The sequence below is a fragment of the Lepus europaeus genome, chromosome 11 (assembly GCF_033115175.1).
Source record: "Lepus europaeus isolate LE1 chromosome 11, mLepTim1.pri, whole genome shotgun sequence".
NCBI classification, from domain to species: domain Eukaryota; kingdom Metazoa; phylum Chordata; class Mammalia; order Lagomorpha; family Leporidae; genus Lepus; species Lepus europaeus.
The window spans coordinates 21,105,224-21,120,073 of NC_084837.1; the positions used below are offsets into that span (position 1 = coordinate 21,105,224).

Consider the following 14,850-nt stretch of genomic DNA (forward strand, 5'->3'; position numbering starts at 1 on the left):
AGATTGAAAATACATTTTTTAATTATCTGAACTGAATATACACAGATGTTTTTCTTGTCATTCCCTAAACACTGCAGGATAACCACTATTTAGATGTTATAAACTGGAGATGATGTAAAGTATATGGGAAGATATATACAAGTTGCATGCAAATACTATACCACTTTACATAAAGGACTTGAGCATATATGGATTTTGTTTTTTGTGGAGGTTCTTTTAACCAATTCCCCATGGATTGAATTACAATACCATGACTTAGTGACTCAGGGGTATACCTTAGAAATCAGTATATCCTTGGGGCCACTCTGTGGCTTAGTGGGTAAAGCCGCCACCTGCAGTGTCAACATCCCACATGGGTGCTAGTTCAAGTCCTGGCTGCTCCACTTCTGATCCAGTTCTCTGCTATGGCCTGGGAAAGCAGTAGAAGATGGCCCAAGTCCTTGGGCCCCTGCACCCGCATGGGAGACCCAGTAGAAGCTCCTGGCTCCTGGCTTTGGATCAGCACAGCTCCAGTGATTGCAGCCAATTGGGAAGTGAACCAGTGGATGGAAGATTTCTCTTTCTCTCTCTGCCTCTCTGTAACTCTGCCTTTCAAATGAATAAATCTTTAAAAAAAAAGAAGAAAGAAATCAATATATCCAAAACTAAAACAGTGCCTATACATACCCATGTTTCTCTACGTCAGAAGATAGGTGTTATCATCCCTTCAAATGTCCAAGTAGACACGTACCTCCTTTGCTCCTTTTCTCTCTGCGTTTCGCTGTCTCCACCCCATACATATCCAGTGGGGCAGTAAGTCCCTTTGGTTCTTCCTCTTAAATGTCTCTTGAATCTGTTCCCTAAGCTGTAGCCAGAGTTAAGACATAAATTTGATAATATTAGTTGCTTGCTTAAAAATCACCAATAACTATTTTCCTTTGTCCTCTGTATAAATGTAGTTTCTTAAGAGAATTACATGGAAAAGGTTTTAGAGTCTAATTGTTGCTTATCTCTTGGCAACTCCTCCATGCTCTCTTTCATTTCTGGCTTTGCAAACATTTATTGACCGCGTAACCCCTTCTTCACTCGAATTTTTAGCCTGCCCCACTGTGATTTTAGCATAGCCTTTCCTGTAAACCTTTCCTGGTGTGTCTGAAGATTGGTTAAGGTGTCCTTAAAGTCTACAGCCCTGCTGGCGCCGCAGCTCAATAGGCTAATCCTCCACCTTGCAGCACCAGCACACCGGGTTCTAGTCCCGGTCGGGGCGCTGGATTCTGTCCCGGTTGCCCCTCTTCCAGGCCAGCTCTCTGCTGTGGCCCGGGAGTGCAGTGGAGGATGGCCCAAATGCTTGGGCCCTGCACCTGCATGGGTGACCAGGATAAACACCTGGCTCCTGGCTTCGGATCAGTGCGGTGTGCCAGCCGCAGCGGCCATTGGAGGGTGAACCAACGGCAAAGGAAGACCTTTCTCTCTGTCTCTCTCTCTCACTGTCCACTCTGTCAAAAAAAAAAAAAAAATCTACAGCCCTGTGAACTTCTGACTGATGTGACATCTGTCTTCCATCACCATCATTAGGTCAACTCTGAGTGTGTAGTATAGCAGGATTCCTGTACAGAAACAAGACACAAAGGCCTTTTAACAGGAAGTAATCTGGGCATAAGGCCCAAGTGGAATTTTTTATCCAACAGCATGAGTCTGGAGCAAAGGTTATTTCTTTATATATGGTTTTAGCTTCTTTTCCTCCCTTATGTGGCTTAAATGCATACACTTGATTGCATGGACAGTCTAATGTTATATGGCATCCACAGGAATTGATACAATACTAGGCATGTATACATAGTTACTGAAGATTTTTTTTCTTTTTAGTGCACACTGTCTAGCAAGGGTTAACACTATACTTTGGTGCTAGCAAACAGGAACACAAGCAGATAGTAACTTCACAGGCAAGCATATAACAACTATATTTCATTCCCAGGACAGGTTCTTTCCTTTTTCTTTTCTAACTTTGGGAAGGCTTCTACTGCAACTTTAATCATGTTAGAAACAAGTTTAATTAAAAGACAAAGGCCTCTGCCACAGCAGAGACTTTGTCATTTACTTTTTTGCCTTAGGAATTTTTAGCACATACTAGGAATTTATGAGTAAATGATGAATTTATGAAATGTTTCGTGCACTCTGTTTTTTTTCTTAATTAAAATCTCAGGTTGATGATCAAAGATTATATGTATATTTTTCTTAGAAGATCATAACGAACATCTTTAATAAATATAATTTCTGTTGCAGAAAAAAATTGTCTCAAGACTAACTACTAAACCAAAACAGGATGATAGTGGAAAAATTGCAGCCAGGAATCGCCTAGCTGCCATAAAAAATGCAATGAGAGAGCGACTTAAGCAAGAAGAACTTGGTGAGGCAGCAGCTTCAGGAATACCAAAGAAAGTTGATACAATTGTGTTTGATGCTGGATTTTTCAGAATTGAGAGCCCTGTTAAATCATTCTCAGGTTAGTTTTTTGTTGTTGTCTTGTTTGTTTCTGAGACTGCTCAAGAGGTTTGGAATCAATGGGGCTTGTGTAAGTTGTGCAAAATAGTTTTCACATGAAGAGTTAAAAGATTTTTGATTTCTAGAAAATAGACTCTCACAAACACGTGTAAATCACATTTTGATGGATACGATCAGATTACTTTTAAGTGTGATGTGTTTTCTAAGGTGGCTTTTGTATTTTCTAAGTGATTTTTAAATTACTGTATTTATTTATCTAGTTAGTTAGTTATGAGAGGCAGAGAGAGAGAGACTTTTAGAGAGCTATTATCTGCTGGTTTACTCACCAGATGCCTGTAATGGCTGAAACTGGGCTGAGCTAAAGGCAAGAACCAGGAACCCAATCACTTGAGACATCACTACTGCCTCCCAGGGTCTGCATTACTAGGAAGCTGGAGTCTGGAGCAGGAGCCGGGCCTGAACCCAGACATCTTAATATGGTATGTGGGTATTTCAGCTGCTAGCCTAAACACTGGCCCTCTTCTGTGCAATTTTGCATCTCATTACTTTGTAACCCCACAATCTGTGAGGTAAGTCATAGGTTCCCAAGAGGTAAGGGAAATGAAAGAAGCATGAGAAGTGAAGTTGATTTTCTTCAAGTCATTTAGAAGCTTGGTTCAAATTTAAGATATGAAGGAAACAAGCATCGAACCCCACCACATTTCTCTAGCTATGCTTTAAAACAAAAGCTTATGGGAGGGGGTTAGGTTTTATTTTAGTTTGTACTAAAACTTTTGTGCAGTGGCTGGCATTGGCACAGTGTGTTTAAGCCAGGCTTGACACACTGGCATCCTATATCAGAGTGCCAGTTTGTGGCCACAGTACTCTACTTAGAATCCAGCTTCCTGCTGATGCTCTTGGGAAGGCAGTGGAAGATGTTTCAAGTACTTGGGTCCCTGCCACCCATGTGGGAAATCCCAGTAGAATTCCAGGCTCCCAGCTTTAACTTGATCCAGACATGACTGTTGTGACCATCTACTGATGTTACAGTATTGGATGTCAAAAGGAAGCAGTCTGGTGTGTGAGTTCAATATCCTCTTTCTCTCTCTCTCTCTCTCTTTGGTTTTTTTTTTGTTTTTTTGTTTTTTGTTTTTGGTTTTTGGTTTTTTTTTTTGTTTGTTTTTGTTTTTTTTTAAGATTTATGTATTTATTTGAGAGGCAGAATTGTAGACAGAGATCTTCCATGCACTGGCTCACTCCCCAAATGGCTGCAACTGCTGGAGCCGGGCCAATCTGAAGCCAGGAGCTAAGAGTTTCTTCCAGGTCTCCCACGTGGGTGCCAGCCCCCAGTATTCTCTGTAACTGTAAGTCCCCGTGGAGCCATTGCTGTGGCATAGCAGGTAAAGCTGTAACGTGCAACACTGGCATCCCATACGGGTGCCAGTTCCAGTCTCAGCTGTTCCACTTCTGATCCAGCTCCATGATCATGTGCCTGGGCGAGCAGCGAAAGATGGCCCAAATACTTGGACCCTTGCACCCAAATGGGATACCCAGAAGAAGCTCCTGGTTCCTAGATTCAGACTAGCCCAGCTCCAGTCATTGCAGCCAATTGGGGAGTGAACAAGTTGGATGGAAGATCTCACTCTCTTTGACTCTCCCTCTGTTTCTGTAACTCTGCCTTTCAAATAAATTAATTTTCTAAAAAGTTCCCAGAATTTAAAAAAAAAAAAAAGTATTATTTATTTGAAAGGCAGAATTAGAGAGAGAAGAGGAGTAGAGAAAAAAAGAGCTTCCATCCACTGGTTCGCTCCCCAAATGGCTGCAATGGCCAGGACTAGGCCTGGCAGAAGCCAGGAGCCATAAGCTTCATCCTAGTCTACTACATGAGTGCAGGGACCCAAGGAGTTGGGCCAATTTCTTCTGCTTTCCCAGGCCATTAGCAGGGAGCTGGATCAGAATTGGAGCAGCCAGGGCCAGCACTGTGGCGTAGTGGGAAAAGCTTAAGCTTGCAGTACCAGCATCCCATATGGGCACCTGATCGAGTCCTGGCTGCACCAGTTCCGATCCAGCTCATTGCTATGGCCTGGAAAAGCAGTGGAAGATGGCCCAAGTCCTTGGGCCCTTGCACCCATATAGCAGATTCGGAAGAAGCTCCCGGCTCCCAGCTTTGGCCTGGCCCAGTTCTTGCCATTGCAGCCATTTGGGGAGTGAACCAGTGGATGGAAGACCTCTCTCTCTGCCTCTCTGTAACTCTGCCTTTTAAATAAAAATGAATAAATCTTTAAGTGAAGCAGCCAGGACACAAACACCATATGGGATGCTGGCATTGCAGGGGGTAGGGTAACTGATGCTGCCAACCCCAGTCCCCAGCAGTGGACTTTAGGAGACACTATGTGACAGGAAAAACAGCTGATTCTGTATTCCTGGTTATAACAAAAGCAAATTAAAGACCTCTTTGGTATTGGTGATTTTTCTCATCTTCTAGGACTTTCTGTCTCTTCAGAACGTCTTTCTCAAAGTCTGAGAACACCTAAGTCTGTCTGCAAAGCTGGGTCTCAGAGCAGGGCTGCGATGGGCCTTCTGACACAAGCTGCCTCACCGGAGAACGCAGATCCTCAGGGTGCCAGCAGGGAGCGTACTGATGAGAAGACTGTATGTTCCAGTATTCCTGAAAGCAGGTATTTCTTTAACATGTTATTAAAAGCTTAACATACTGTATCACACACCAGTTCAGATTGTTAAGCTAGTAAAATGTGCCAGATATTTTCAGTTAAAGTTCACAATGACCCTGTAGCATACAGGCGTTTCTTCCTTTCTATAAATAGGTAAACCGAGGCTTAGGGTTTCCTGTTGGTAAATATTCAGGTGTGGATGGGTTTAGTAAGTTTTGCAGCACTGAGAGGGGATACAATATGGTATCCTTTGGTGCTCAACAGGTCTGAGCTCAAAATCAGCTCCATAACATATGACCATGAAACGCTGGGGCAAGTTCATCTACAAAACAGCATTGCTGGGGCAGGCGTTTGACCTAGCAGTTACGATGCTGCTTAGGCCACCTCTGTCTTCTGTCTGGGTACCTGGAGTTGATTCCTGGCTCTGGCTCCTGATTCCAGCTTCCTGCTAAGGCAGTAGTGATGGCTCAAGTGATTGGGTTTCTGCCATTCACATGGGAGACCTGGTTGAGCTCCTGGCTTTGGTTCCCTGGCCATTGTGGACACCTGGGGAGTGAACCAGCAGATAGGAGTTCTTTCTGTATGTCTCTTTGCCTCTCACATTAAGAAAATAAAAGAGACAGCAGTTCTGATGGTTCCTCCAGGGTCCTTGAGAAATAGATGCTTTGGCACTATCTTTTACAGAAGTTACCTTGAGGGGCCAGTGCTGTGCCATAGTGGCTTAAGCCACCAACTGCAACACTGCCATCCCATTTGGGTGGCAGTTTGATTCCTGGCTGCTCCTCTTCTGATCCAGCTCCCTGCTAATGGCCTGGGAAGGCAGCAGAAGATGGCCCAAGTGCTTGGGTCCATGTACTCTCCTGGAAAAAACTCCTGGCTCCTGGCCATTGCAGACATTTGGGGAGTGGACCAGTGGATGGAAGATCTCGCTGTCTCTTCCTCTCTCTCTGTAACTCTGCCTTTCAAATAAGATAAGTCTTTTTAAAAATATATACAGTGAGCATAGAGAAAGGGGAGCTGATGCATATGGAACAGCTGTTACGGGCTAGACATAGTTCTGGGTCTTAATAGTGCCATCTAATGTAATACAGCCATAGTAGATACAAAATCCCCGTTTTTTAAGTGAGGAACTTAAAGTTCATAACTTAGACATATTCAGGTTATAATCAGTGTCGATGGGTGCTGTCCTCATTCTTTTACACAGTGGTTCCTTTACACAAATGCATCCAGATTACCTGAACAGTTCTTATTCATGGAACATAAACATACAGTAAACTTGATAAGAAAAAGATGTGCTTCTACCTCCAGAAGTCAGCTTCTTCTTGACCTTAAAATTCAAACTATTGCGGGGCCGTTGCTATAGCATAGTGGGTTAAGCTGCCGCCTGCAGTACTGGCGTCCTATATGGGCACCGGTTCGAGTCCCAGCTGCTCCACTCCCAATCCAGCTCTCTGCTATGGCCTGAGATAGCAGTAGAAAATGGCCCAAGTCCTTGGGCTCCTGCACCCATGTGGGAGACCCAGAAGAAGCTCCTGTCTCCTGGCTTCAGATTGGCACAGCTCCAGCTGTTGCAGCCAATTGGGGAGTGAACCATCGGATGGAAGAGTGCTCTTTCTCTCTCTCTCTCTACCTACCTACCTACCTCTCCTCTCTGTAACTGACTTTCAAATAAATAAATCTTAAAAAATCAAACTATTGCAACATTAGTTTTACTGAACAGCAATGGTAGCAGGCTTGTGAGCTTTCTAGGGAAGAATGCATTGCTTGTAGAGCTGTCTTGCAGGAGCTAGAGTCCAAAGCCATTCTGTCTGGATCAGGTTGGACTTAGGCTTCATTTTTGGCCCATTCCCTAAACTAATTTCCTCCATAAAGGATAAACTCAACACAAATCAATAGATAATGGTATGTTTAATTATCTGAGTATCATGTTGGGTTTTTTCTTTCTTTTTTTTTTCCAGAAACAAAATAGTAGAAAATTCTCAGTGTCCTGGATTACAAGATTTGATTGAAGTAAACCATGTAAGTCCTATCCAAAAGCTGTGTTCTGTGTCATCTGCTTACATAATTAAATAGACTAACTTAATAAACAGCCCCTAGGATTTCCATTGGAAATCTAAACCAGTCATACAGAATGATGGTTCTTATTGTAATGGTCTTTGGATTGTTGAAACCACAGCCCTTGAATATCATGTTTTATTCTAGCTGCTTTTACAATACAGTGATAAAGTTGAACAGAGACCCAGTGGCTCACATGGCCCAACACAGTATCTGGTGCTTCATAGAAAATGTCAGTTACTAAACAGCAGTATAAAAGCTTGCTGAGAAACTTACCTTCAAACATACTATATCTATGATAGAATCTAAACTAATTGTTCAAGAAACAGGACAATGGAATACACAGTGTTCTTTAGCCAGTCTTTACAACATCATGCTTCTGGTTTTTCTAACTTATTAACAAGACCTTTTTTGTTTGTTCTCAGTTTTCAACAATTAAATATGGCATTTTGATTTTCAGGATGTAAACAAGATAAATTTTGAGGTGGATTGTTTGTCCAGAATAAGTTTGTCTCTTCATGTTGGTGAAAGAGCAGATGATATTAATACTAAGAACAAAGAAGAAATTTCAGATGTGGAAAGAATGGAACTAAATTCTTCAATTATATCACAGGACATTTTGATGACTAGCCCTGAAAAAAATATGCCATCAGTAAATAACGTTTCACAAGAAGAAGAAACTAAAGTTTCTCACTCAGGTAAGATCTAAATGTATTTAAATGAGCCTTTGTTAAGGAAATGATTAAGGTATTAGATTATCATAAATGAATGTCAGTGTCTAAAGATAACGGTTGTAAAATTGGACATTCATTGTATATGTCTTCTAAAATTAAATTGTAGTTTCCCACTCTTCACCCAAATCCTAAATTCAGGAGACTAATACAAGTAGATAACAAATACTAATCCAATTTGGATATAAGGAGCTTTGTACATTGGACCTAACTATTTAGCACTTCGAGTGAAAACTCAGAAAAAAAAAAATCCCTCAAGTTTTAAAATTTTCAACAGATATCTCCAAATCTTCTTCAGAATATCATATTTTTCCTCCTCAAACCTTCTTTCTACCTGCTTTGTTGGGATTGTTCTGCAGTAGGAAACAGTTTATATTTTTGTTACATACAATGTACGCCAGATTCACCTGTTATTTTCATCTGCTGCTCTCTGGTGCTGGTCCAGCTGAGGCCCAAGGTAGAATAAAATATTAAAAAATGTATGGCCGGTTGTCCAGCTGTTGTTCCTTTGGGTACCTTTAATATTATACGTGTGAGGGGCCAGAGCTGTGGCATAGTAGGTAAAGCTGCCACCTGCAGTGCCTTCGAGTCCCAGCTAATCCATTCCCATTCCAGCACTCAACTATGGCCTGGGAAAGCAGTAGAAGATGGCACAAGTCCTTGGGCCCCTGCACCCACGTGGGAGACCCAGAAGAAGCTCCTGGCTCCTGATCAGGACAGCTCTGTCTGTTGTGGCAATTTGGGAGTGAACCAGCAATGGAAGACACTCTCTCTCTCTGCCTCTCTTTCTCTCTATGTGTAACTCTGACTTTCAAATAAATAAATAAATCTTTAGGAGAAAAAATATTATACACATGAAATCTATTTATAGGAAACTCTTTTTATGCTGAAATCAAGGATCAGAACTTTACCAAGAGGGGCACTGGCATGTGGCACAATGGGTTAAGTTGCCGCCTGCAATGCTGGCATCCCATATAAGCACCAGTCTGAGTCCTGGCTACTCCGCTTCTGATCCAGCTCCCTGTTAATGTTCCTGGGGAAGCAGCAGAGGATTCCCCAAGTGCTTGGACCCCTGCCACCTATATGGGAGACCTGAATGGAGTTACTGGCAAATAGCTTTGGCCTGGCCCAGCCCTGACTGCTGTGGCCATTTGGGAAGTGAACCAACAGATGGAAGATATCTCTCTCTCTCTGCCTCTTTCTCTCTCTGCCTTTCAATTTTTTTTTTTAATTGATTTATTTGATGCAGAGAGAGAGAGAAAGGTCTTCTATCTGCTGGTTCACTGCCCGATTGGCTGCAATGGTTGGAGCTGTGCTGATCAAGAGCCAGGAGCTTCTTCCGGGTCTCTCACGTGGGTGCAGGGGCCCAAGGACCTGGGCCATCTTCTTCTGCTTTCCCAGGCCATTAGCTGAGAACTGGATGGGAAGTGGAGCAGCTGGGATTCAAACTGGTGCCCATATCGGATGTTGGCACTACAGGCAGCAGCATTACCTGTGATGCCACAGTGCTGGCCCCAATAAATATATTTTTAAAAGAGAGCTTTACCAGAATAGGCTTTCAATGTGGCAGTTAAGATGCCATCTGGGACAACTACATTGCATGTCAGTGTTCCTGGGCTTAGTCTTGGTTCTACTTCCAATTCCAGCTTCTCCTTGCTATTACATACCTAGGGAGGTAGCAGGTGATGGCTCAGGTGCTTGGGTCGGTGCCACACATGTGAGAGACCCAGATGGAGTACATGGCCTCTGGCTGTAAGTCTGGCCCAGCCCGAGGGGCATTTGGAGAGTGAATTGGTTGGTAGAAGATTTCTCTCTGTGTCTGTCCGTCTCTCTCTGCCTTTCAAATAGATTAAATAAAAAAATTAGTTTTAGAGGGAATTATACTTTATACCAAGAAATTTATTTACATTAAAAACAATGATTGGGCCGGTGCTGTGGCATAGCAGGTAAGGCTGCCGCCTGCAGTGCCGGCATCCCATATGGGCGCCGGTTCGAGTCCCGGCTGACTTCCAAATAAATAAATTAAAAAAATTAAAAAAAAAAAACAGTGATGGGGACTGGTGTTATCTGCAACAGGTTAAGTTTCCTGCAACACTTGTATCCACTTTCAATCTAGCTACCTGGGAAAGCAGCAGAAGATGGCCCAAGTACTTGGGCTCTTACTACTCACGTAGGAGACAGGGATGGAGTACTGTTGTACCTGAGCGAGTGTAAATCGGGAGGGGAATTCATGGTTGCTAGGAACAGGAGGGAATACATGGTTACCGGGGTCAAGCTGACCTAAAACCTATGCGAAACTAATATCAATTATAATCTTGACAATACCAGTTACAATCTTAATTTCAGTTATAATCTTGACATTAATCCAGGTATTGGTTTTAATCTTATGTAGGACATAGACATTACATTTTTATCATTAACCCAGGTGTAGCCTATCCACTTCCAAGCTTGAGCGATCATGCTAGGGGGTTTCTATGCTCTGCCAAGTGTGATGTAGTGGACTGCTATTGTTCAACTGTTTTAGATCATAGTTTCAGACCAGAGTCTCACGGTGTGGGGGAGCACCATCCTGGAATAGAGTCTCAAGAGCTCCAAAATGGAGTCCCTACTGTCAGGGTGTTACTTCAGTCCCAGGCTCCTGGCTTCAGCCTGGCCTAGCCATTATGGCCATCTGGGGAGTGCACCAATGGATAGAAGATCTCTTTTTCTATTTCTGTGTCTCTCCTTTTCTCTCTCTAACTCTGCCATTCAAATAGGTAAATCTTTCATGAGAAAAAAAAAAAGATAACATACAATGGTTGATATTTTTGTCTTGGCATTTGCTATGAGGAACTTTTCAGACCTTTGAAGGCATGGTTCATGTCTAACCCTTGACTGAGAATATTTTTAAAGTTAAATTAATTATTTTCCTTGTTTTTCAGTACTATATGATAATAAAAGTCTAACTACTGAATGCTACCTTCTTGATTCAGTAAGTTTTCCAACTTCATTTTATAATTTCTTTTATATTCTAACTTTGTTTTATAAAATGAATACTAATTTTTCAGTTTGTGTACAAATTGAATTTTTGTCTTGTCATCTTTTTGTTTACTCGGGAATCCCTTATCCATTTTTCTAAGTATGGAGAAAGGCTTTCTATGAACTTTTTTTAGAGATAGTATGTGTTAAACCCTGAAGATTTGCTTCCCAATATGATTTGTGTATCAAATGTGTTATGATAGATTGGTTGAACACTTGAAAGTCTAATATGTGGTTTAGGTTATGCTAGGTATTTCTGAGTGATGCAAGAAAAATTTAAGGCGAGCTTACTTACTGCCCTTCTGACATACATGGTTGGGAAGAGGTTTCTGTCCCACTTTCTGACATCATTGGTTATTTACATTCTAATTCTTTAAGGTTACTATGTTTAGATGCTGATATTTTATTTGGAAGCTCCCAGTCTTTACATTTGGTGACCTCTTACCTCTAAATACGTTCAAAATTTAGCCCTCTGTCTAGGCTTTCATCATTCCCATGTTAATTTACATAACGGTATCAGTTCATATAGGCTCACAATATATACCTTTAATCTCTTATTAAGAGCATAATATGAGTGTGTGACAGTCCTAAAATATAATTTCTGGGATCTAATTCTTATTAATGGTAAATCCCTCACTAGGTAGAATTGTCTTAGGTATATTCAGCATGGCATGAATGATACATTGCTCTCCTCCTTCTCAGAGTAGCTTTGGCTTCAGTCCTACTCCCAGACACTTCAGTTATTTCAGTGACCTAGAGTAGACCTTGTCACTTCATGTAGCGATTCTGATATGTAGCGAGGGTTAACACCTCTGGTTTATTGCCTTATCTTGAAAATTTCCAGGACCAGCCACCAGAAATGGTCAGGAAATTATCAGGATTTAAAACTTTTTTTTTTTTTTTTCTTTTTTGAGAGGCAGAATGTCAGAGAGAAGGACTCAGAAAAAGATTTTCCATCTGCTGATTTCACTCCTCAAATAGCCACAATAGCCAGAGCTAGACCAGGCCTAAGCCAGAACCAGGAACTCCATCCAGGTCTCTCACGTGGGTGGCCGGGACCCACGTACTCGGGCCATCTTCTGCTGCTTTCCCTGGTGCATTAGAAGATGCTGGATTGGAAGTGGGGAGCCAGCAGCACTCATGTGGGATGCCATGTGCTGCAGGCGGCTGCTTAACCTTCTCCACACTGCCAGCTCTAGTTTGTTAATCGTTGATCTCAGAATATAAGAAATTCATTAAAACAAGTATATAAACATCAACAAGTTTGTTAACCTGTAAAGCCTGGAAAATATGTGGGTTCCTTAAGCTACTAATTCTAAGGACCTTGGACTGGTATATCTTAACTTGCATTGTTTTTCCAAGTTGCCGTCTATGTGGCAAGGCTCTGAGTTGCACTCTGTCGGGAGCAGAATGAAATGTGTTACTTTTGTGGTCTTAACCTTCCTTAATCATAAATTGAGACCTGGTTGATCAGGGACTTCAGCACCAGGCCAACTTTTGTAACCAAGATTGAATCCAGTTTCCAGGTCTGAACCGTGGATGGTTGATTGTTCTGATCTTGCATGATATAAGTAAATATGAAAATTAATCACCATATTCTACTTTTGGTATCAGTAATATGGGGGTATACATTATCTCAAATTTTCGTACCTTGTAATTTAGCTTCCGTGTCTCCCATTTCCATAAACCATAGAATTTAGAAATTTTTGATAGCTTTTTTTAATAAGTCCACCTGCCTACTTTAAGTCCAGATCATTACTTGCCCAGTATCAGCATTTGAACATGAAGTAGTGCTTGAGAGAAAGAAAAGGATCCCAGCAGAATTTTTAGTAAAAGGCCTGCTTGTGCTATTAGGTGATATAGGATTTGTGAACTCTGCATATATGTCTGAAGATTTGGTCTCAGTTGTGTTCATCCTGTTTGCTGCTTAAGTCATTGACATTATTCACCTTTTTAGGCATGTATTCCTAATACATCTTTGCAATTAAAAAAATATTGGAGGGGCCGGCACTGTGGTGTAGTGGGCTAAGCCTCTGCTTGCGGCACCAGCAACCCATATGGTCACCGGTTTGAGTCCCAGCTGCTTCTCTTCCAGTCCAACTCTATGCTGAGGCCTAGGAAAGCAGCAGAAGATGGCCTTAGTGATTTGGCCCTTGCACCCATGTGGGAGACCTGGAAAAAGCTCCTGGCTTAAGATCAATCCGGCTCTAGCTGTTGCAGCCATCTGGGGAGTGAGCCAGCGGATGGAAGACCTTTCTCTGTGTCTCTCCCTCTCTGTATAACTCTCTCTCAAAAAAAATGAATAAATAAAATCTCTTAAAAATTAAAAAACGTTGTTAAGAGTTTAAAAAAAAAAAACTTTAAGCCGGCGCCGTGGCTTAACAGGCTAATCCTCCGCCTTGCGGTGCCGGCACACCAGGTTCTAGTCCCGGTTGGGGCCCCAGATTCTATCCTGGTTGCCCCTCTTCCAGGCCAGCTCTCTGCTGTGGCCCGGGAAGGCAGTGGAGGATGGCCCAAGTGCTTGGGCCCTGCACCCGCATATGAGACCAGGAGAAGCACCTGGCTCCTGGCTTCGGATCAGTGAGATGCGCCAGCCGCAGCGGCCATTGGAGGGTGAACCAACGGCAAAAAGGAAGACCTTTCTCTCTGTTTCTCTCTCTCACTATCCACTCTGCCTGTCAAAAAAAAAAAAAAAAATTAAAAAACTTTAAAGTATGTCTGCTGAAAAGTAGCATCATTATTACCAGTAATTTTGTTATGTAGAGATGACATTCGTTGTTAATTGATAGCACTGTGAACTTTAATTGGTGAAATTCTTACCGATTACTTAAGTGACGTCTCTGAATGTGTTCTCTAGCCAGGCCTGGACTGCTGTAATCCATCCACTCGGGTGGAGAGGAGACCTCTAGACCATGGCAGACACGTTTCCTTTGGTGGTAACCTGATTACCTTTTCACCGCTGAGGCCCCTCAGTGCCGAGCAACCAGAAGAATTTTGAATTTGAAAGTAAATCTGAACATTTTCCTTCATGCTGTTAGTGCTGTGATATATTCTTAGACATCGGAACTTTGGAGAATGTGTGTTTGTGTTCAGTTCTATTTGATTCACTTATATAGTAGCATACAATGGGTTAGTAGTCTGTGTTCCTCAAATTGTGTTTTAGATATGTTTCTTATGGGGCATGGGATATTTTGTACATTAACCATGCAGAATAAAAAGTGTTGTGCATTGCCTCTTGTTCAAAATGTATAGCTTAAAGTGTACTTACTGAGAGTCTATAAACATTCCTTAGTTCAACTGAAATACACTATTAAATTTTGACAGAAATATTTGTATTTGTTAATACTTTATTTTTAGTTTGAATTTCTAAATTTATTGGCAGTAAACAGCTTTGAGTATTACATTCTCTAGAGCATACTTAGTTTCCTTAGGTGAGTCTTCTGGGTTGTGAAGTTAGGCTATAATTTCAGTTAAATTTTTAGAGGCACCCATTAATCTTTTCATTTTCTCCTTGACTTGGCCAATAACCATTGAAGGAAAATGCTCTTTTCTCAGAATCATATGTTTGAAAAAATATATATATATTTTAAATAATTTTACTTGAGATGGAGAAACAGACAGACTACCATCTGCTCATTCACTCCCCATATGTCCAAGAGCCAGGAACTAAATCTGGGTCTCCCGCATGGGTGCTAAGGACCAAACCGCCTGAGCGACCACCTGCTGCCTGCTAGAGTGCACATCAGCAAAAGCTGGAGTCAGGAGTGGGGCAGGAACTCATTCAGGCATTGGACATGAGACACAGGCATCCCCAGCAGCATCCTAACTGCTCTGCAAAATGCCTGCCGCCGTTGTCTCTTACAAACTCTTACCTGTAGGATTGTAAAAGACAGCCACTAGACTAACAGACCCAG

At 42.0% G+C, this 14,850-nt stretch overlaps 1 protein-coding gene across 8 annotated transcripts in view; it reads left to right on the top strand.

The window, feature by feature from the left end:
• DLGAP5 (DLG associated protein 5) overlaps positions 1-14,276 on the top strand; it is a 41,804-nt gene extending 27,528 nt beyond the window's left edge. For 2 of the 8 annotated variants that reach the window (XM_062205077.1, XM_062205078.1), the window contains exons 14-19: positions 2,263-2,482; positions 4,946-5,138; positions 7,091-7,151; positions 7,648-7,885; positions 10,840-10,889; positions 13,794-14,276. In XM_062205077.1, the coding sequence (XP_062061061.1) occupies positions 2,263-2,482; positions 4,946-5,138; positions 7,091-7,151; positions 7,648-7,885; positions 10,840-10,889; positions 13,794-13,934 (903 nt within the window). In that variant the 3' untranslated portion in view covers positions 13,935-14,276. Of the gene's footprint in view, positions 1-2,262; positions 2,483-4,945; positions 5,139-7,090; positions 7,152-7,647; positions 7,886-8,533; positions 8,578-10,839; positions 10,890-13,031; positions 13,160-13,793 lie in introns of those variants that run through there. The other 6 variants (XM_062205081.1, XM_062205079.1, XM_062205080.1 and 3 more) reach the window with 6 other exon arrangements.
• The last annotated feature ends 574 nt before the right edge of the window (positions 14,277-14,850 follow it).